Source organism: Amphibalanus amphitrite, unplaced genomic scaffold (assembly GCF_019059575.1).
Source record: "Amphibalanus amphitrite isolate SeventyFive unplaced genomic scaffold, NRLGWU_Aamphi_draft 000285F_arrow, whole genome shotgun sequence".
Lineage (NCBI taxonomy): Eukaryota > Metazoa > Arthropoda > Thecostraca > Balanomorpha > Balanidae > Amphibalanus > Amphibalanus amphitrite.
This window is the reverse complement of record NW_024881780.1, coordinates 655287-676498: the sequence shown is the minus strand read 5'-3', so window position 1 is coordinate 676498 and position 21212 is coordinate 655287. Positions and strand designations below refer to the sequence as shown.

Genomic DNA, 21212 nt, shown 5'->3' with positions numbered 1-21212 from the left:
GGCTCGCTATTGCGATCTGCACTCATTAGTCCCGATACAAACGTCTTTCTAGTTTGGTAATAGGTAAAAGTCAGAAATGGATTAGAATCTCGAGAGTATTCAATATTCATTTGCATGCAGAATCTTAAATTTTGTTTTGTCTTCAATCGCTTATACAGCCAAATTATCCCCTATCCTCGTTTCCGGCTTATTGCTTTACCCTCGCGGCCAAGGGGAGGGGAGGGCGGGTGACTCCCACTATAAGTTATTTCACGACAGCTCCGAGCAAGCCGGTGGAGAGCTGAAACTTGACATACATGACTTTTGATCCAAGTCGCATCTTGTGACACCGACTGGCATTTTCAGGTTAGGTCAGGTCACTGACATATGACGTCATAAGTGAACCTGTGCACGGACCTCAGATGTCGCAATTCGCAACGCCCTCATTGCCAGAGAAACTTCCTTAGGGAGATGAAACTTACAGGATCAGGGGCGGATCCAGAAAATCTCCAAGGGAGGGGCCATTAGAAACCAGGAGGCCCCCCCATAATCCCACCTGTTGGAGGCCCCATCTTCCCACTTGTTGGCCCCCCCCCCCAAAAAAAAACTGCGTCTATTGAGCTTATCTAGCTGTTCAGGCAACATCTCAACATCTGTGCAGGCTTGGAGGCCCTCTGTGCAGGTTAGGAGGCCCTGTAAAAGTGGTCATCTCTGTGAGTATAAGAGACCTCCAAGTTATGAAAAGCTTTACCAATCTTCTAACAAAGAAGTCTTCTCAGCTAGTCTTCTAAGAAATAACTAAGTGGGTAGGTTAAAAAAAAACTCATCGGATTTCGGCCACTTTATTTTCAGGAGGCCCCCTTTTCAGCTTTTTAACTTTTTAACTTTTTATTTTATTTAAAAAAAAAATCGGCCAAGGGGGGGGGGGCCATGGCCCCCATGGCCCCCCCCCCCCTTGTATCCGCGCCTGTACAGGATGTAGTACCCTCCAGACTCCAGAGGTCTGAAAATTTGTATATCTGATTTTTCCAAGAAGGTCATATGAGGTCAGCTCGGTCCGTGACCTCACCATTATAAGTCAATGGGGCAAAATTAAAGCTGCTATTTTAGTGCCGGGTACGATATCAAACTATCTCAACCACACGGACCTATAGATACCTAAGTCAATGGGAGAAAACTGAAAGTCGCCTTTTTTAGACGGAAGTCATTTTAAACACTCTAACCCTCGCCTGTATAGGGGGGGGGGTCGAACGGACCCCCCCCCCCTCGGTTTTTCGCGAATAACTCGCGTAAAAAGCGGCCGATTACGACGAAACTTTCAGTACCCTCGCGTTAATCAATTTTACACCTACTCTGAAATTTTCATGACCCTGCCCTTAATGACCTTTGACCTGTGATGTGACCTACTTTTTGAGACCATGTTTGGCGGGAATCGCGATTCGGCGTATGTCGGCTCGCATTAGCAGCGCGTTTGCAGTCTTTTCGTGGTTTTAAGCGTTCAAACATGGGATATGACGTTGCTCCCATGCATGATGGTGGGTGTCAAGGTCACCGGAAGGTCAAGTCAGGTCATTGACCTTTGATGACCTCGGTTCACTTTTTCGAGTTTTACATGTTGCTAGGCCAGTTTTTGGAGCTGAATTCGAATTTAGCAACCAAATAAACATTTACGAAGTAGTTTTGGTGCCTTCGTAACATGTTACGAAGCTGTCAAAGGCGATTGCCACCTACTACGAATACCCTTACTGACCTGACCTGACCTGACTCGACCTGGCCTGAATGCATGAAGACATCATCTGTGATCAAAACTAGCATGATATTCGTTATCAGCAACCCGAAAGCAGCCACGCTTTACGACTTTCTAACAGGTCCCGATTTTCCCGACTTTTGGGTCATTGACCTGACCTGGAAGGTCAACCGATGACCTAGGACCTTAAAATTGGGTATAATTGGCTTTCTCTCTTCACGGGCAACACGCTCGTTTTTCCGCGAAGCTCTAGCTCGATCAAGAGCGAAACGGCAGGGCGGTCCAACGGACCCCCCCCCCCCATACGTTCGCGGCTGGAAAAACACCAATACGGGCGAGGGCTAAAACACTGAATTACTATTGTATGACACACGGAACATGAAAATGGCACCCATGACCCCTTTTTATGCCCCTGAGGTCATCTCAGGTCACCAATGGTATCTGACTGTTTTTCGCGAATAACTTTTGAGAGAGGCATGCTAGAGCGATGAAAACATCTTAGGTAGTTGTGTTTGGCTAGACGATACGGATCGACTGACATGCAACTTGACCCTTACCAGTCAGGTTATGACCTTGACCTGAGGTCAAATTTTCAACTTGACCTTTCAAGGTCAATTGATAGTTCATTCGATGCGTCTTGACGAGAGGAACACGATTGTGATAAAAGAAAGTTCGTGCAAGGTTTGAGTCAAAAGTTATTGCAGAAAAATTGTTTCCGAAAAATCGGTTTTTTTTTTGGCAGTTTTTGCCCCCTGGAAGCAAAACTGTTGACGGTAGGTCAAATCTGAGATAATTACTCAGAAAGAGCGCTAAAAGGGCTTTCAACTGCGCTTTTCCTCGGCGCTGTAGCTTTATTAGTTTTCGAGCTGTGCGTCGATTTGCTGAAAATTGTAGACATCTGACCTACAAATCGACGAATTTTGACCTTCAATGACCCCTGGTGACCTGACATTTGACCTGACCAAAAAAGTGACCGAAGTGATTTCTTCCTTATTTTTGACGCTCTTCCGAACGTCGCCTTTCCCGTATCGCTACGTGGCCCAGGAGCCGAGTTAGTAGGGGGATGTTCACCCCCCCCCCCCAGCAGGGCGTGGAAATCCATGACCCCCAGCGGGGTCCGGGCTAATCCAGTAATATACCGATGATAAAAGTCTGCTTGATGAAAATTTTATCAATTTTCACAGAAGCCATTTTTCTTGTTACATTCCTAATTTGTACTTATTTTTTTAGCGATTTATCGATCGATAAATCCAGTGGTTGCCGCATGCGATAGGATGAGCGATAAACGATAAACGATAATTTTGCTGTTAAGTAAATCGGTTATCGTTATCGTTTATCGCTAAATTTTCAAAATTATCGCTCATTCACTTATCGCATCCACATCGCAAGTTACAAAAATTATGAACGATAAACGATAAAATCCTTCCTGATGAAAAGCTCATCAGGAAGGAGCTGCCGACCTGGGCCGTGGGAGCAAGGAAGCTGAGGTGAAGCCAGAGCACTTCCCCAGCCAGCACTGGGACAAGTGGATCGCAATGTTCGTCAAGTACAACACCCCCCTGCCCAGCTCTGCCGCTTTGGAGCGCACGTTTAGCACGGCCGGGGATGTCCTGAGGCCCAAGCGCGCCAGCATGACCAGCGACAAGTTTCAGCAACTGGTCTTCACCAAGGGCAACATGGCCCTCCTGGAGGCTATCTTGAAGAGAGAGAAGATGGAGGCCACTGGCCAATACTGACACAGAGCATTAGACAGCTATGCTGAGCTTGACTAAAATGTGCTTTTTCCTTTTTCTTTACTTGTATGATCCAGTATTGAATATATACCTACTGCAAATAAACTTTAAGTAGGTACAGTTTTTAAATAAAGTATTTCTGATCGCTTTTGTAATCGCTGTTTAAAACAATTATCGTTATCGTTTTATCGTTTATCGTTTCGCTATCGCTGTTAAAAGACAATTATCCTTATCGTTTTATCGTTTATCGTTTCGTTTTCGCTGTTAACCCGCGACCTGGTGGGGGGGGGGGGCTATTTTTTGCCCTCCCTCCAGACTTTTCGCTATATCTCCAGAAACGCTGCGCCGATCGTCACCAAACTTTCAGTACCCTCCCGGACATCAATTTTACACATTGTGACCAAAAATTTTTTCCAAAGGCTATGATAGGTTGGCCGGAAATGACGTCAGAGTGACGTCATGTTCTGCCGTTTTCGACCCAAAAAAGGGTTTCGCGGAAGAGCTGTCAGGCCTGTAGCTTTGCAAATACAGAAAAATGATACGAACATAAAAGCTGTAGAATCGACAGGGCTACAAAACTGCTATCTCGGATTTTTGAAATTTTTGGATTTTGACCCCCAAAAATCAAAAAATAATTTTTTTGGATATAATATTCGAAAAATCCAAAAAGTTTTTTGAATTTCGCAAAAACCGGATTATATGTGATATTCCTTACCGCCTTCCATCCACATACCAAATTTGAGATTGATACCTCTTTTTTGGTGAAGTTATAGCGAAAAAACTGTTCAAAATTGATGACGTCAAATTTTCAAACTCAATTTTTAGCAATTCTAGACCCCGTAGCGAAAACAAAGACCACCATTAGACTCCCCGTGACGAGCTGCATCGAATCAATACCCATTTTATGCAAAACTATCAACTTTAAAATTTGACCTTTTTGGCCTGACCTTGACCTGACCTTGACCTGAACTTCGCCAGAAAGTGACCTAAGCCGTACCTGATAGTCTTATAACCAACACCATTGAGTTGGAAATGAAAAATTGGCCATAAAACATGCATCACACAACCTTAGTAAAGTTGGGCTCATGTGGCCTGACCTGTAACCCTTGGTGACCTGACCTGTGACCTGACCTGGTATTATCAGTGACCTCTAATAGCAACATATCTACTAGCCCGCGCCCTGCTGGGGGTCCTGGATTTCCACGCCCTGCTGGGGGGGGGGGGGTGTTTGAACACCCCCCCTTGTAACTCGGCTCCTGGGCCACGTAGCGATACGCGGAAGGCGGCGTTCGAAAGAGCGTAAAAAATAATGACGAAATCACTTCGGTCAATTTTTTGGTCAGGTCAAAGGTCAGGTCACCAGAGGTCATTGAAGGCAAAATTTCGCCCATTTCCAGGTCGAATGTCGAAAATTTCCAAGAAGCCAACGCATAACTCGGGAACCAATAGAGCTACAGCGCCGCGGAAAAGTGCATTCGATAGCCCTATTAACGCCCTTTCTGAGTAATTCTCTCAGATTTGACCTAACTTCAACGGTTTTGCCTCCAGGGGGCAAAAACTGCAAAAATAGCCGATTTTTTCGAAAACAGTTTTTCTGCAATAACTTTTGACCCAAGCCTTGTACAAGCTTACTTTTACCGGCATCGTGCTCCTCTCGTCAAGACGCATCGAATGAACTATGACTTGACCTTGAAAGGTCAACTTGAAAATTTGACCTCAGGTCAAGGTCATGACCTGACCGGAAAGGGTCATGTTGCATATCAGTCGATCCGTATCGTCGAGCTGAACACATCTAAGGCGTTTTCATCGCTCTAGCATGCCTCTATCAAAAGTTATTTGCGAAAAACTGTTAGATACCATTCGTGACCTAAGATGACCTCAGGGCATAAACAAGGGTCATGGACACCATTTTCAAGTTCAGTGTGTCTAAACCACTTGTAATTCGGTGTTTGGGAGTGTTTATAACGTCTTTCATCCAAAAGAGGCGCATTTCAATTTTCTCCCATTGACTTATAATGGGGAGGTCGCAAAATTGACCTGACCTTAGGTCATCGATATCAAAATTCTGAGATATACATTTTGTACATGCTATTGCTCTTAGCAATCGCTGAAAGTTTCAAAGCGATCGGTCACTCGGTGTAGCTATGACAGACATTGAAACATTTTATGAGGTGAGGTCACTTCAAGTGACCTGGTGACCTGACCTTGAATGACCTTGGTCTGAAATTTTCACAACATGTGTAGAATTGATGTATGATAAGGTGTACCAAAAACGGCGGCGCTCCGCGCCGCCGTTTTTGAGATATTCGCGAAAAACCACAAGGGGGGGTGTTCAAACAACCCCCCCAGCAGGGCGCGGGCAGAGGTCGACAAAATTCATGGAGTTTCTCCGACTACCTGCCAATTTTCTCCAGGTTTTTCTTCGCGATTGTGAGAAATGATTAATTTGGGTACCTATCCACGCAACCCAAAACACTGGTATACGGCAGTCATAAGCTCTTGTTACACTGCCAAATTTTGGTACACGAATGTGCACGAATATGCAGGTCATCCTATGTCGCGGACCGATTCGGGATCTTTCTTCCCCGGTCTTGGCATTTCGCAGACCATTCGGTGTCCACCGCGCGACTTTTACGGCTTGTCACGACCGCCACAAATTTTTCATGAAAAATGAAAATTTCGTGGCCAGCTTCGAACTTGTGATAAACGAATATAATCGCCAAACAGTCGCCGAGTAGGCGCCGACATATCGCTGCGTGCGCCGACTTGTTGCCAAGGTATCTCCGACTATTCGCCACAGATGAGTGCCAATGATGTAAAATACAATACAATACAATACGCGCACGCAGTCCTCTGCCGACTGAAACCCGGGAGTGTTTTGCTCCTGCGAGTCCCCCCCCCCCCCAACCCCTACCTTCCCCGCGGCCAGCGCCGGCCTCCTGCCCTCCTGCCCCGCGTCTCATCTCCCCTTTTTCCTAGTCCCCCTACCCACTCCCTCCCTCCCTCACCGCGCGTCGCTGTCGGGCCCTTAGCAGGGGTCGGCAACCTACGGCCCGCGGGCCGGATCCGGCCCGCGGCTGGCATCAGTAACTAACATTGTGTTCCGGTCCGTTGCTCCTGCGCGTGATTGTAACAAACTGTGACCATGCTCCGGCCCGCCGGTTGCTTCCAAATCACATATAAGGCCCCCATCCAAATAAGGTTGCCGACCCCTGCCTTAGCGTCTTTGCCGCTAAGGTGGCTATTTCCCGTTATTGAGACTTTTCCTTGTATTTGAAGAAATTCTTTCAGATTCGCAATAAACATCGCAAGAATTAGCGACTATTATTGATAAATCTCAACTATTTTTCTCTTGTTGAGTTTGGCAGCTGAAGAAAACAAAGCGGTCGACAAAAACACCACTTTCTCCGACTGCCAATAAGAGCGATATTTGGTTATGAATTGGTAGGGAAACCGACCTAATAGGCACAGAGCTGCTTCTGACCGGATCAGACCAGCTCTGACTAGGGAGAAAGTGGAGAAATGGTAGAAAACTGTCATCACTAAATTGTTACCCGTGCTGTTGTTAGTCGATGACATAGGTGTATGGATGTAACGATGCTGGTTTTGCTAATCTTAGAATTTCTTCCATGATATTTTCTTCTTTATGTGATTTTCGCTCGCTTATTTTTCTCTGACTAGGGTCAGATGGTCAGAGATTTTATCGACCTCTGGGCGCGGGCTAGGCAACTGACACCCTATCGCTGATTCTCGACAAAATGCGTTTTCCTCGGTGTTATAGCGCATTCCCTAGAAGACCCGTGAACGGTGAAACATTTCATCTTTGACCTGACCTGTAACGTCATCGGCGACCCCGAGGTCAATGAAATTTGGTTTCCTTCGACAAATTTGACAGGCCTTTCGAACGCCGTTTGAATTTTGCGGATCCGTCCAGTAGTTTCGGAGATACGAGGGGGGGGGCAAAAAATAGCCCCCCCCCACCAGGTCGCGTTATAAACAGACCCCACCATGGCGCGGGTTAAGAACAATTATCGTTATCGTTTTATCGTTTTATCGCTATCGCAGTTATTTTTTTTTTTTGAAATTTTCACGTTTATCGTGTGTTGTTATCGTAAACCTTTCTTATCGTTTTATCGTTATCGCAGGTCCGATAATTAGTTATCGCGGAAAGCACTGGATAAATAGACGCGTTTACATAGGGTTTGTTCCAAGCTTATATCTCCGTCCGTGATGTTGCAAAAGATGCCAATGGTGCTTAAAAATTTACAAAATGATCCCCTCTAAATATTTGAAGACCACTGCATCGAAATTATCGCAAAATTAACGAGCTAGAGCCTCGTCAAAAATGCTATGTAAACCGGGTTAATCATAAGCTTTTACATGTATTTTTCAAGCCTATAATTTAGCTGTACAGACCCCTGTCTTCATGCTAGTGATGAGAAAAGTAGCACAGAAAGGACTCTCTTATATTGATTTTCTGCTGGATTGCCGTGATTTTGATTCAAATCTTTAATTGCTTTACGTATTTGAGGGAAATTTTTCATTGAACTTTCGAGAATTAAATTGAATCACTTATTTGCATCATTTTTGCAAAGTAAGGCTAAATCTGTTGTTATTATGGGAATAGTGCTGATCCCCAATACTTCATCTGAGAACTCGAGACGTCGATGGCGAACAAGTGATAATGAATTGCAATGTTTCCATGATTTTCTGCTCCGTGGCTTTTTCGCAAGCTTTTTGCGATGGGAATGTCTTGTGTAGAATTTAAGTATTTTCATCTGAGTGCTCATTAAGCACTGCTTCAGTCTTTGGTGAGTGTTTTTCTGTGGAAAGTGTTATATTTACGATGCGCTGGATTTGCCGCGGCGTCTGAGGTTGAAGAAATGTCTTATTAATGTGGAAATCTGTGTTGATTGCCATGCCTTTCTTGCAACGAAACTTAATTGCCAGCTATGACTACTGTTACTACATTTTCACAACTTAATGTAGAATTAATCTACGCCATAACAATAATCTTAGTTTGACGGGCGGTTGTCAGTTGTCACTTGTCGCTTGTCAGTTTTGTTCTACACGATTATGTGATCAATAGGTTTCTCACGTGATGTCCAGACACAATCTACAACATAGTTTGCAGTAACTGCATGGAGTACAAGTGCAACATGATTTGGGAGATAGGCGGAAAATAAATGGCAAAAAATAGTGAATGGTGCATGTAGCATGATATCAATATAGATAAATATCATGTTTTGTCAAGGATATTAGGACTACATCTATCTGCCTTTAGCCTACTCTAAGAGCAGCAGGCATTGGTAATGTAAATGCATGGAAAGGAAGAACACTCTTTTATTAAGGTAGAAAATAGGTAGAAGAAATACCTGGATTTTGTACAGTATTTACAAAAAAAAAATCAAATACACATTTAAAAAGAGGTAGGTAGGTAGGTACTAAAGAATTCTGCTTGAGTTAACAATGGGATGTACACATTATCTTTACCTACTTTACTGCTGTCATTGCAGTTTTATAGCCAATATTGATTGTGATCAGTTGTAATTTACAAGTATAGCAGTATAGTTGCAGCTTGTCAGCGTTTGTGAGGAACTATTGCAATTATTGATCGATAGTGAAGCTCAAGCTTCTTCCTGAGTAGAACACATTACTCTTAAAATAATTATCATGTCACAAGCTAAGGTTCCATTAAAGGGACCCTCCCACCTTAACATTAGATTTGAGTTGAGATATCCAAAATGGGGTCCCTGGCTCACAATTACCGGTTTCGGCACTCACAACATCGAGAAATGCCTTAAATCCGAAATATTGAATTTCAAAATTGCAGCATTTTGATTAAGAGGGGCTAATGCATAGGAATACCCCTCTGAATGTGTGACGTCAGCACAGATATCTAACGATTTTTAAATGTTTGACTAAAACGTTTTGTAGCACGCGGTGGTATATGCTGCTTTGCGCGCAACAAATGCTGCACTTTCAAATAAAGTCGCTAGGAACAGCGGAGGTCCCAAAAAGTAAACAAAAGTAAAAGTCTAATATCTTGAAAACCGGTGAATATTTTTCGATGAAATTTGGTAGATATTCGTTTTTGCTCTTTCTGAACCGAGCGACATCACTTTCAATGCCAATTCATTAACTTTTTTGAAGGTGGGAGGGTCCCTTTAACCCTCGCCGTCCAAACCCTATGGTGGTTGCCGCCACCCATAGGGTTTTTTTTCGCGATAGCTCCGAACACGCTGGCGATAGAGAGCTGAAACTTAGTATACCTGACCTTTGATTCAAGCTGGATCTTTTGATACCAACCACATTTTCGGGTCAGGTCAGGTCACTGACCTATGACGTCATAAGTGAACCTCTGCACTGTCTTCAGATGTTGCAACTTCGCAATGCCCTCACTGCCAGAGGAGCTTTCACAGGGAAAGTAAACTTGCAAGATCTAGTATCCATTACGAGTCTCACAACTTGTATATCTCGGATTTTTCCTAAAGGTCATATGAGGTCAGGTCATTTTCGTGACCTCACCATTATAAGTCAATGGGAAAAATGAAAACTGCTATTCTGGCACCAGGAACGATCTCCAACTATCTCAAGCACACAGAATCGTGATTTGATGCATTCCTTGCAAGGTTAGACGCATCACTTTTGCAATGTTGACCCTGCGTGACATCATTTATGACGTCATTAACGTCATATTAGTTTTTCGTCAATAATTCTTGATCAAATTGAGCTAGCGAGTCGGGAAAGCCCCCCAATGGACTCAGGAAGACCTGCCGAATCGAATGATATGCGACATGACCTCTTTCGACCAACTTCGTGACCTGGGGGCGCTGACCTGACCTTGACCTGAGGTCAACACCCTAAGTTGACCTGACCCAAACAAAAAGTATATCATTCGACGCGCCTGAGCGAGGCGAACACGATGCTGCCAAAATCGGCGCTCTGCGGCCGTTTTTTTTTGCGAAGTTATTCACCAAAAACTGAACCGTACCTTGGGGCACTTGACCTGACCTCAGAGATCACCGGTTGACCTAGGACCTTAAAATCGGGTACCAATCTCTGCGTCTCGTAACGGCGCACACGCTCGTTTTTTCCGCGACGCGCTAGCTCCGCCAGGGGCGAAACGGCGAGGGGTCGCACCCGCCCCCCCCCCCCCTCGGCCGGCGCGTATGTAGAAAACCAATAGGTCCGGCGAGGGTTAAGAAAAAAACTGTTGGAAAATAGCTGAGGGAAGTATTACCTAGCTTGGTAAAGACAGTTACTGATTGTCCACCTTGTGGCTTAGTGCATAAATCATCTGCTGTTTAACATGCTGAGAGTGATTTCAGTGCTGGCTCGTGCAGGGAATCTCCAATGCTGTTTGACCCACGTTTCTGTATTGAGCCAGCTGATACCTGGCAAGAGAGGGCCACACTAGATGAGGACTTTGTCACTATGTTCCTGTGATGTGTCAAACTTAAGGCTAAAATTGTAACAGTGAATGATATTCTTAATAAGCACTGCTAGGTGTGGCTCCTGGGTGTAATCAGTAATGGCTGCAGCTAACACACACTGTCTTCCAAGAACACTGTATTGCAGCTGACCGCCGGTCGGCGCGTCCATTGACCTACACAGGACATATTGAGACATTCTCCGCTTTCATCTTCGAAAAATAAGCACGCATCAATACACACATCAACATCACTTACTGGGTGCATGACAAATAGGTACAAAAAGCAATCTCGGAAAATCTACGGCCACATACTCGAGACAAACTAGTGCCATTCATTGAATGTCTTTTTGTTTATAACATGAGTACCGTGAGTAACGCCACATCGATCTATAGGGCAGCGGAGTCGATAGATTTTCGGTGACTCTGACTCTGCAGCCCTGCATGGTCTGTGGAGTCGATGGATTTCCGGCGACTCCGACTCCGATTCCCGCTCCGGTTTCTGAAATCGACTACAACTCTGACTCCTATTAGAACTGTCGACTCAGACCTGTGACATTCTCCATAAATGACATGTTGCCTCCCTTCACCACATACAACTACCAATGGTCCGTGTCACAACAGACCGTCTATCTTCGAACGAATTTCGAACAAAGTTACGAACGAATGGCTGATCTCCAAAACGTCGAGGTCGAACGGAACCGCGAGAAATCGAGCCCAAAAGCCGCCCTGAGCCGTTTGGACTTTATTTCTACAAAAAGCGACAGTTAAGTGTTTCATTACATTTCGAACACAGTGAGTGGCTCATTCTTCTGTTGGAAGCTACGAGCTCCAGCAGTACACTGATTGTTGTGCATTGTGCGGCCGCTGTTCACAGGACGAACGGGAGCGGTCGACGGCCGACTGCCACCATGGGCAATCAGCTGTCGAGCTTTTTCCAGTCGGGCAGCGCGCTGCTTAACTCGAACCACCGCCAACTGAGTGAGCAGACCACCAAGAATGTCCGCTTCCTGTTCGACACGCTGCGGGCTAACCCGCGCAACATGGTGCATCGGCTCCAGCCGGTCCTCTCACAGATCAACAAGGTAGGCGTGAGGCGTGACCGTGCCATGGGGGACGTATTACGGCTTCGTTTGGTTGCATTATGACAAGAGTGAATGTGGTTAGGATATCAAGTGTTTGTTCCTGATTTGTGCGATATGTATCGCTAATATTGCACGTTTCCAATTGCGAAGATGCGGTGGCTCGACCATGGGTCTCTCATGAACATATCCAATATTCACCAGTATGGCGGGCGGGTCTCCACACATTTTAACCCGCTCGTCTACCACAGGGAGAGAACATTCTTCAGGTGCACAACGAGGAGGGCTACAACCTGCTGCAAAAGTGTGTCGGCATGAACAACCTGGATATGGTGCGCTGGATCCTGAGCCGAAACCTGGACGTCAACCGCGGGGTGTGCTCGCTACCCCTTCACATCGCCTGCCTCAAGGGGTCAGTGTGACTACGGTGGCTGGTCCTTACTTTATAGGTTGGCGAGATAGGACAAGCTGACAGGATTTAGGAGGATATCTGTAATGCTGATTTTTGGTCATTCATGTTTTTTTGTAGTGATACAATAGAAGTTAGATTGTAAGCATCATTAGAAAGGGAAAAAGTTAGTGAATAGTTACCTATGCTTTCATGATCTGTAGCTGTTTTGGCCTGATTAGATATTGAGCTGTTGAGCACAGATCGATGACGTCTTTTAGAGGAAAATTAGAGTCGTGAAAAGAAGCCATAACAGATGACGGATAAAAATAATCTGCTCAGCTTCTGATATTTTCAAATGATGTAACCAATTTCTAGCTATCAGGGGTTTAGTTGAGGGCACGGCGCGTAACTGAACTTCTCTTCTCTATTCTGGTCACGCCTCCTCCCCACCCTCTGACGCCTCTGAGTCCCCGTCGGTCCGACAGGTACGAGGACTGTGTGGAGATGCTGCTGAAGCACGGCGCGCGCATCGACGTGGAGGCGCGCATGTGCTGGCCGGGCCCGCACAACCAGAACTGCGAGCAGCGCGGCAACTACAGCAGTCCGTTTGAGCCGGGCGGCGCCGACCAGCGCAGCAGCGACCGGCTCCAGTCGGCCGTCTACTACGCCATTGACGGCGATCAGGTGGGTGGGGCGGTGGGTGGGACAGGGACGAAACAGAGGGTAACAGGGACCGGATGGTGCTGATGTAGTGGCGTGGTTTTGGACTTATAGTCGAGATATTTAGCTTGTATGTGCGACGTTGAGTTGAAAAGACATGGCATCATTACAGTTTGATACCTATGTGACGTCTGGCCCCTTGCTTTTTTGGCTGTTTGTTGGCTTCCTATAAAACTGTTGGATTGTTCTCCTTGTAGCAGTGGACAAATCTATCCTATCGCTTTGAATTTGTCGGCGTGAGGTTCTTAGATTTGTGCGAGGTGTCGACCGTTCGATTTGTGGCACTGGAGCCGGCCGGCTTATGTTTGGTGTCTGACGGCTGTCCTGCTATTCAGGTGGAGATTCTCGAGCTGCTGACCCAGCAGGGCGAGGACCACTGGTTGCCCTGGCACCAGAAGCGGCCTCTGCTACACATTGCCTGCGAACGAGGCGCCTGGAACTGCGTGCAGTACCTGGTATCAGAGAGGTGGGTTATTACGGAATGCTTATTTGGAGACTGGAACATTCAACTGTAAAATATGGCATCACCTGACATTTCCTGACTGAGCTGTGGAGGCCAGAACCAGAGCAACACGTTTTGCGGCTCGCTCCCACTCCCACATGCGGCTCGCACCACCACGTCCGTGGTAACTTTCAAAGCTGCTGTAAACTCTTTATGAACATTTTATCATCATAGTGTGTGTTTTTAAAGTGTATTTCTACGGCGCTTCTAGGCTTACCATTTGTGTTTAATCCTTCATGTTTTTAAAATCTCGTTTAATGTCAGATCGTTTTAGCCACTTATATTCCTACCAATGGTGTTCTTTGTGTGTGTGTGGTAATATATGACGGAAAGCCTGAATAGCCACCATGTGAAAGGTTTTTAAATACACTGATACTGAGACTGATACACTGATACTTTGCTTACCGTGGGTCATGGCCGTGACAATTCACCGATAAAATGTAATGGTTCTGTGGTGTTTTTTTCTAATCGAGCCTCCCCTAATCACGTCTCCGTTACTAAGTTTTCGGGCCTTGTGTCCTTCCAGGTCAGACGAGATTAACCAGTGCTACGACGAGTACTACCCCATCCACCAGGCGGCGTTACATCACGTCCAGTTTCTGGAGAGGCTGATTGCGTGTGGCGCCGACACGCTAGTACGGACATCAACACAGCAGATGACGCTACTACATGTGGTGAGTGGGAGTGGGGCCTGGGACTAACTGGGACTGGGACGTGGCTGGGACTAGAGAGGGAGTAAATACCAGCAGCTCCACACAGCAGAAAACTCTGATGCATTTTGTGAGGCGAAGCAGGATACCTGGACATAGCTGTCCAGATGACCTGGGAGAAGGGCAACTTCACAAAGCTAAGACTGTCTTGGAGGGTATGCCAGTCATTAAGAACAAGCTACTGCTGCATGTAGTAAAGGTGGTGGGCAACCAGACTGAGTGGATGACCTAATGGGGTATTCGAAGCTGAGCACCATCCGCAGCAGCCTTCCTCTCACATCCCCTCCCCTCTCTTCAGGTGTTCCTGTTGGGGAAGAAAACTGTGAGTGACACACTGTGTACGGCCAAACTGCTGCTCGACCACGGTCTGCGGGAGTTGATAAACGAGCCGGACTCGCTGGGGAACACGCCTCTGCACGCGCTCATCGCCAGGTGGGTGCCTCATCTGGGCTGACGACGGAAAACTTCTGCAGTAGTGTGCTGGCTTTCAGAAACCCAATAATCCTGGTATTCAGGATCTGGGACGATTTTATCTACTTGTAATTCCAATTTCTTTGAATTTAGGTAATTACGAGCGAGCGAGCGCAGCGAGCGAAGCGAGTCTTTTCAATACCAGTAAAACGCCTTTTGGGCGAAGAACGAGCGAGCGAGATGGTGAGCCCTGCACGTGCGGAAGGGCGAGAGGGTACTTCCAACGGGCTTGCGCAAAGCACCTTTCTAACCGGTCGCTAGCGGTGTACCAAATTTGAACGCCATCGGCCCAGCCGTTCCTGAGATCTGGAAGCGGCATTCTGCACGTGCGCACGTGCAAACGGGGCCGAAACTGACTTTTGCACGGCACCCTACTAACTGGTCCCCAACCGTGTACCAAATTTGAGCGCAATCGGCCCAGCCGTTCTCGAGATCTGGAAGCGCCCCCTGCACGTGCGCACGTGCAGTAGCACCTTAACCGCAAACATGGGAATGCATTGTCTGGTGGGTGCCTACCTGTATGCCAAGTTTCAGCAAAATCGCCCCAGTAATTACCGAGTTATTAAAATGGGAACAAATTTGACACCTCTTATTGTTGTATTTTGCACGTGCACTGGGGGTGACCCACATGCATCGAGAGTATCCTATTTTTGGTAGAAGGGATGCTGCTACCCTACAAAAATTAGCGCAAGCCAATCGCCCAAGCGGCTGCTGAGATATGAGCCTCTCAAAATCACTACTTTTGCAAAACAGCTTGAACACCCTTGACTTTTCACGTGGCACGTGCCACGACGGTCACTGAGATGTATCAAAAGTAGTCAATTACAGGGTAGAAGGGATGGGGCTACCCAACAAAAAGACCGCAGGCCAATCGGTCCAGCGGTTGCTGAGATATAAGCCTCTCAAAAGCGTTACAGGCCGGGCCGGGCCGCTCATACTGAGATTTTTCCGTTATTACGAGCGAGCGAGCGCAGCGAGCGAAGTGAGTCTTTTCAATACCAGTAAAACGCCTTTTGGGCGAAGAACGAGCGAGCGAGATAGTGAGCCCTGCACGTGCAGAAGGGCGAGAGGGTACTTCCAACGGGCTTGTGCAAAGCACCCTTCTAACCGGTCGCTAGCGGTGTACCAAATTTGAATGCAATCGGCCCAGCCGTTCCTGAGATCTGGAAGCGGCATTCTGCACGTGCGCACGTGCAAACGGGGTCCAAAATGACTTTTGCACGGCACCCTACTAATCGGTCCCCAACCGTGTACCAAATTTGAGCGCAATCGGCCCAGCCGTTCTCGAGATCTGGAAACGCCCCCTGCACGTGCGCACGTGCAGTAGCACCCTAACCGCAACACATGGGAATGCATTGCCTGGTAGGTGCCTACCTGTATGCCAAGTTTCAGCGAAATCGCCCCAGTAATTACTGAGTTACTGAAATGGGAACAAATTTGGCACCTCTTATTGTTGTATTTTGCACGTGCAGTGGGGGTCACTCACATAGATGAAGAGTATCCGACCTTTGGTAGAAGGGATGCAGCTACCCTATAAAATTGACCGCAAGACAATCGCTCAAGCCGCTGCTGAGATATGGGCCTGTCAAAATCATTACTTTTGCAAAACTGCTTGAACACCCTTGACTTTTCACGTGGCACGTGCCACGGCGGTCACTGAGATGTATCAAAAGTAGTCAATTACGGGGTAGAAGGGATGGGGCTACCGAGCAAAAAAGACCGCAGGCCATTCGGTCCAGCGGTTGCTGAGATATAAGCCTCTCAAAAGCGTTACAGGCCGGGCCGGGCCGGGCCGGGCCGCTCATACTGAGATTTTTCCGTTATATTGAAAAGACTTCGCTTCGCTCGCTGCGCTCGCTCGCTCGTAATAACGGAAAAATCTCAGTATGAGCGGCCCGGCCCGGCCCGGCCCGGCCCGGCCTGTAACGCTTTTGAGAGGCTTATATCTCAGCAGCCGCTGGACCGATTGGCCTGCGGTCTTTTTTGTTGGGTAGCCCCATCCCTTCTACCCCGTAATTGACTACTTTTGATACATCTCAGTGACCGTCGTGGCACGAGCCACGTGAAAAGTCAAGGGTGTTCAAGCTGTTTTGCAAAAGTAGTGATTTTGAGAGGCTCATATCTCAGCAGCCGCTTGGGCGATTGACTTGCGGTAATTTTTGTAGGGTAGCAGCATCCCTTCTACCCAAAATAGGATACTCTCGATGCATGTGGGTCACCCCCAGTGCGCGTGCAAAATACAACAATAAGAGGTGCCAAATTTGTTCCCATTTCAGTAACTCGGTAATTACTGGGGCGATTTCGCTGAAACTTGACATACAGGTAGGCACCCACCAGGCAATGCATTTCCATGTGTTGCGGTTAGGGTGCTACTGCACGTGCGCACGTGCAGGGGGCGTTTCCAGATCTCGAGAACGGCTGGGCCGATTGCGCTCAAATTTGGTACACGGTTGGGGACCAGTTAGTAGGGTGCCGTGCAAAAGCCATTTTGGACCCCGTTTGCACGTGCGCACGTGCAGAATGCTGCTTCCAGATCTCAGGAACGGCTGGGCCGATTGCGTTCAAATTTGGCACACCGCTAGCGACCAGTTAGAAGGGTGCTTTGCGCAAGCCCGTTGGAAGCACCCTCTCGCCCTTCCGCACGTGCAGGGCTCACTATCTCGCTCGCTCGTTCTTCGCCCAAAAGACGTTTTACTGGTATTATATTGAGGGCAAGCAGAGCTAGTTTTCTGTGCAGTGTGCAGTATATTCTCCAACAAGACACGCCATGCACTTGCCACCTACCGCGTGTGAATGTTATGTTCACTTTTGGCATTTCTGAAAACAATTACCATTTACCAATGTGAACCTCGTATGACATTGTCTAAGCCCCAAAGTCACCGGATCTGCCCTCTGCCACACACACCACACACCTTTGACACTTCCCGTTATCCTGGAAGCCGCACTACACAGTACACGGCCCATTCGTAACCATACTCGCTGTCCCGGCTCGTATCCAGGTACGCGCTGGAGGAGGCGCGCTACGGGTACGACCACGAGCCGCCACCGTGGACCAAGTGGGACACGCTTCACCTAGTGCGCTACCTCCTCCAGAACGGCGCCGCGCCGAGCATCAACCAGCAGGGCAACAGCGCTCTGGCCTGTGTGCTGCGGCACGTCAGGGACTGGGAGTTTAGGTGAGGGAAAGCGTGAGGGAGGGGAGTTGCGGCGGAAAAAGAGCTAGATGGTTGAGGGATGAGAACCCAATGAAGCGATGACTGGCGGCTCAGATAAGGCTGAAAAACGATAGTAAGACTGGCGTGTGCAAGTCAGTCTCAGGAAGAAGTAAGAGGTGGCTATTACGCGAGGGAGGGAGTTCGAGTGAGGGGTGGACGGAGTTGGCGAAAAAAGTAATGAATGTACAGTGTTCAGGTGAGTGATGGATGGGTGAATGGGGAAATGGGTGCGTGCACTGACAGTGAAGGAGGAAAGTGGAAACATACAAAGCATTAAGTGGTCCTCTTTGCGGAGGATAATGACATGATTTGTTTAGAAAAAAATATGGTGAATATGTGTAGCATGCCTAAGTTTCTGTGTCATTTGACTTTGCATTAGACTGTGCGACTTGTCGACAAGTCATGATCGTCTCACTGGCTAGCTCCTGCCACACCCCTATCTGAGACTCAGGCTCACTTCCTCCCTGTCTGCGCCACCAGGTACGAGCTATTGGACATGCTGCTGCAGAACAGCGGCAACCCCAACATCGTGGGCCGTGACGGCTCTGTGCCGCTGATGGTCTGCCTGGTGCCGCTCATCAACAAGGACCCGCTGCACCACTTCAACCACACCATGAAGGTGTTCTACCTCAACTGTGTGCGCATCCTCTGCAAGCACGGCGCCAACCCCAACTGCTCGTCGCGCAGCAACCTGACGCCGCTGCACGTGCTCATGTTCACTGCCTCGGAGAACATCGCGCTCAGCCGAGAGGCGGAGAAGGCGCAGGCGTTCGACTTCATTCGGCAGCTGCTGGTGATTCTGCTCCAGCACGGACTCGATCCGAACGTGCGCTTCAGTCAGCGGTCGCACCACATCCTGCTGTCGGTGATCGACATGGTGTCGTCGGCACGCAGCGCCGCCGACCTGGGGCACGTGCGTGACCTGACGCTGACACTACTCCAGTACGGCGCGGACCCAAACGTCGCCATTAGCACGAGCAACGAGCCGAAAATCTGCCACTCACAGTCGTCCGTATTCCTGAAGCGGTCGTCGCATCAGGTGTTGTATTTTTACATCCAGCGGCTGATCCGGCGCGAGGAGCTGCTCCTAGACCCGGAGAGGCGCTTTGAGCGCATCATACGGCTGTACTACATGTGTATGGACCACAGCGTGCTGTACAGTTGTCTGCGGCTGCTGCACACGCAGGCCACGCTGGCGCCCATCAAGTGGCAGCTGGCCAGTCTGCTACGTCAGCTGCAGACCAACCCGCGGACTCTGAAACAGATTTGTCGTGTGACCATCTACGGTGCGCTGAGGCGTCGGCCCGGTCCCAACGTCAGTAAACTGCCGCTGCCAGCACAGCTCAAGGAGTACTTGCTGAACTTTGAGCCGTAGTGGCCGACGGTGCCGCGGCGGACGGCCGCTCGCCGGGCGAGCCGCGCCGCGCCGGGTGGTGGGCGACCCCCTCCTCCCCGCCCGCCTCTCGGTTGGCCGGAGACCCGGTAACGCGCCTCCGCCCGCGCTCCGAAGGCCTTGACGTGATCTGTGGCGGCGCAGGACGCCAGTGTGATCTCCGCGGCGGGACGGAGCGGCCGACCGACCGGGCGACTCCGACCCGACCCGACCCCGTGCTGCGTGCTGAGTGTTAGTTCTTATCTGAGGTACGTGAGTAGCGTGAAAGTTTGGTGCAATAGGTGATCGACAGCTGAGTGATATTGAATGTGATGCGAGCGAGAGGACTGGGCGCGTGGTAAGTGCTCGATATTTGTGTGATATTGTCTGAGAACGACCCGCGGCTATCCCCTCCTGTGTGATCTAACGCGGGCGGTCCTCTGTGATGAGTCGGCGGACCTCAGTCTTCGCGTGTCGCTCCCCGACCCGCCACAGTCGGCGCCGCCACAGAACGCACAGAGACGGGGTCTGCGGTTTTGACCTAATCAGTATTTAAGACGTTTTGTTATTTGTGTTTGGCCGCTGCGGCGCGGCCGTGCCGGGCCCGGCGGAGCTTCGGTCGGCCAGTCGCCTCGGGTCGCCGGGCCGGGCAGGGCCGCGCCGCCAGCGGCCGTTCTGAGCTTACACGCAGTGGGGCCTTCGTCCCTCAGTTTAGGGCTGGGCAGAACGTACCGGGGGAGGGGAACGAAGTGGCTGCCAGGTTTGAAGGCCCGCCACACGGTAAGAGCTATGCGCTTTTTGGTTCTTCGCCTTTTCCCGTCTTTATTCATTCACGTAGCTCCTCTTCCAGCTATCCACCGATCTTCCGATTTTATATCATGGATAAGGCAGCCATGTGTCTCAAGTAACATAGACTGTTCATTATCGCCTCAGACTGACTGCATGCTAAGGCTGCTTTCTTTACCGAGTGCGGCTTCCATTATTCTAGGGCTATACTCCAGGCATATCTTGAGAAAAAAAGCAGAAAAGTGAGTATCGCCTGCCGTGTCGCCCGTTCAGTTGCCGTCGCCGCCGCGCTGGATAACGGATGTGTTATGTGCCGACTCGGGGACCGCTGCGTCTCGCTGATGGTGAAAGTGCGTTCCGTGACGGGTGAATTGGTGCTCGTGCTAACCAGTTCCTCCCAACCGATTGTGCATGGTCCTTCTTGTTGGTAATCTGCGTTCTTTATTTTGTCTTTACAATGAGTCTCGTCTGCCTCAGTGTCCTCGATAGATTACTACCGTTGTTCTCGTCTTTGCCTGTTCCTTTACCGAGTCTGACTTTGTTTGGTATCTATCTGGGGATGTATTGCGATGCTTGGGACATGATATGACCGAATATCAGGTGACCTTCATGCAGCCGCCACCCGTCAGGGCCCATCGCGCCACTGCGCTGGGGCGCGGTCGGCTGGCCCGGTTCTTTCAGTTGTGATCGGGGACGGGACTCGGCCCGACCTCCCCAGCCCGTGATCGGTATGTGCGCGTGTGTGTGCGCGGAGGGGCGGTCTGTGCTCGGTTTGGGTGGCCCTCGGCCGCCGGCGCCGTGGATAGGAGGGTCGAGCGTCGGCTGACCGTGGACCGTCCATGAGCCGGGAGTCCCCGCGTCAGTGGTCCTCAGCGTGATGTCATGACTCGTATGACTCTGATGTGCGTCTCGAGTCAGCCGGTGTAGGCCCGCTGGGCCCGTGTGATTGATTCAGTCCTATTGATTGGTGCTCGCGCGTGTGTGGCGAGCTGCTACGGCGCGTGCCGCGGCTCTCGCCGTCCCGCCCACCGTTGTTAGGTAATCTCCCGGCCGGCAGCGCCGCCTCAGTCAG

General features: G+C 49.1%; 1 protein-coding gene across 1 annotated transcript; it reads left to right on the top strand.

The window, feature by feature from the left end:
• The first annotated feature begins 7893 nt into the window (after positions 1-7893).
• LOC122387395 (ankyrin-1-like) lies at positions 7894-20284 on the top strand. Its single transcript, XM_043377550.1, has 9 exons — positions 7894-8270; positions 11769-11976; positions 12225-12385; positions 12850-13048; positions 13420-13550; positions 14113-14260; positions 14595-14728; positions 17767-17943; positions 18463-20284. Exons 2-9 carry the CDS (start codon positions 11803-11805, stop codon positions 19355-19357), a joined length of 2019 nt encoding a protein of 672 aa, XP_043233485.1. The 5' UTR covers positions 7894-8270; positions 11769-11802; the 3' UTR covers positions 19358-20284.
• The last annotated feature ends 928 nt before the right edge of the window (positions 20285-21212 follow it).

Coding starts and splice junctions, on each gene's coding strand:
- LOC122387395 (XM_043377550.1), top strand. CDS start 11,803: ATGGGCAATCAGCTGTCGAGCTTTTTCCAGTCGGGCAGCGCGCTGCTT. Junction 11,977..12,224: donor TCCTCTCACAGATCAACAAG/GTAGGCGTGAGG, acceptor CGTCTACCACAG/GGAGAGAACATTCTTCAGGT. Junction 13,551..14,112: donor CAGTACCTGGTATCAGAGAG/GTGGGTTATTAC, acceptor GTGTCCTTCCAG/GTCAGACGAGATTAACCAGT.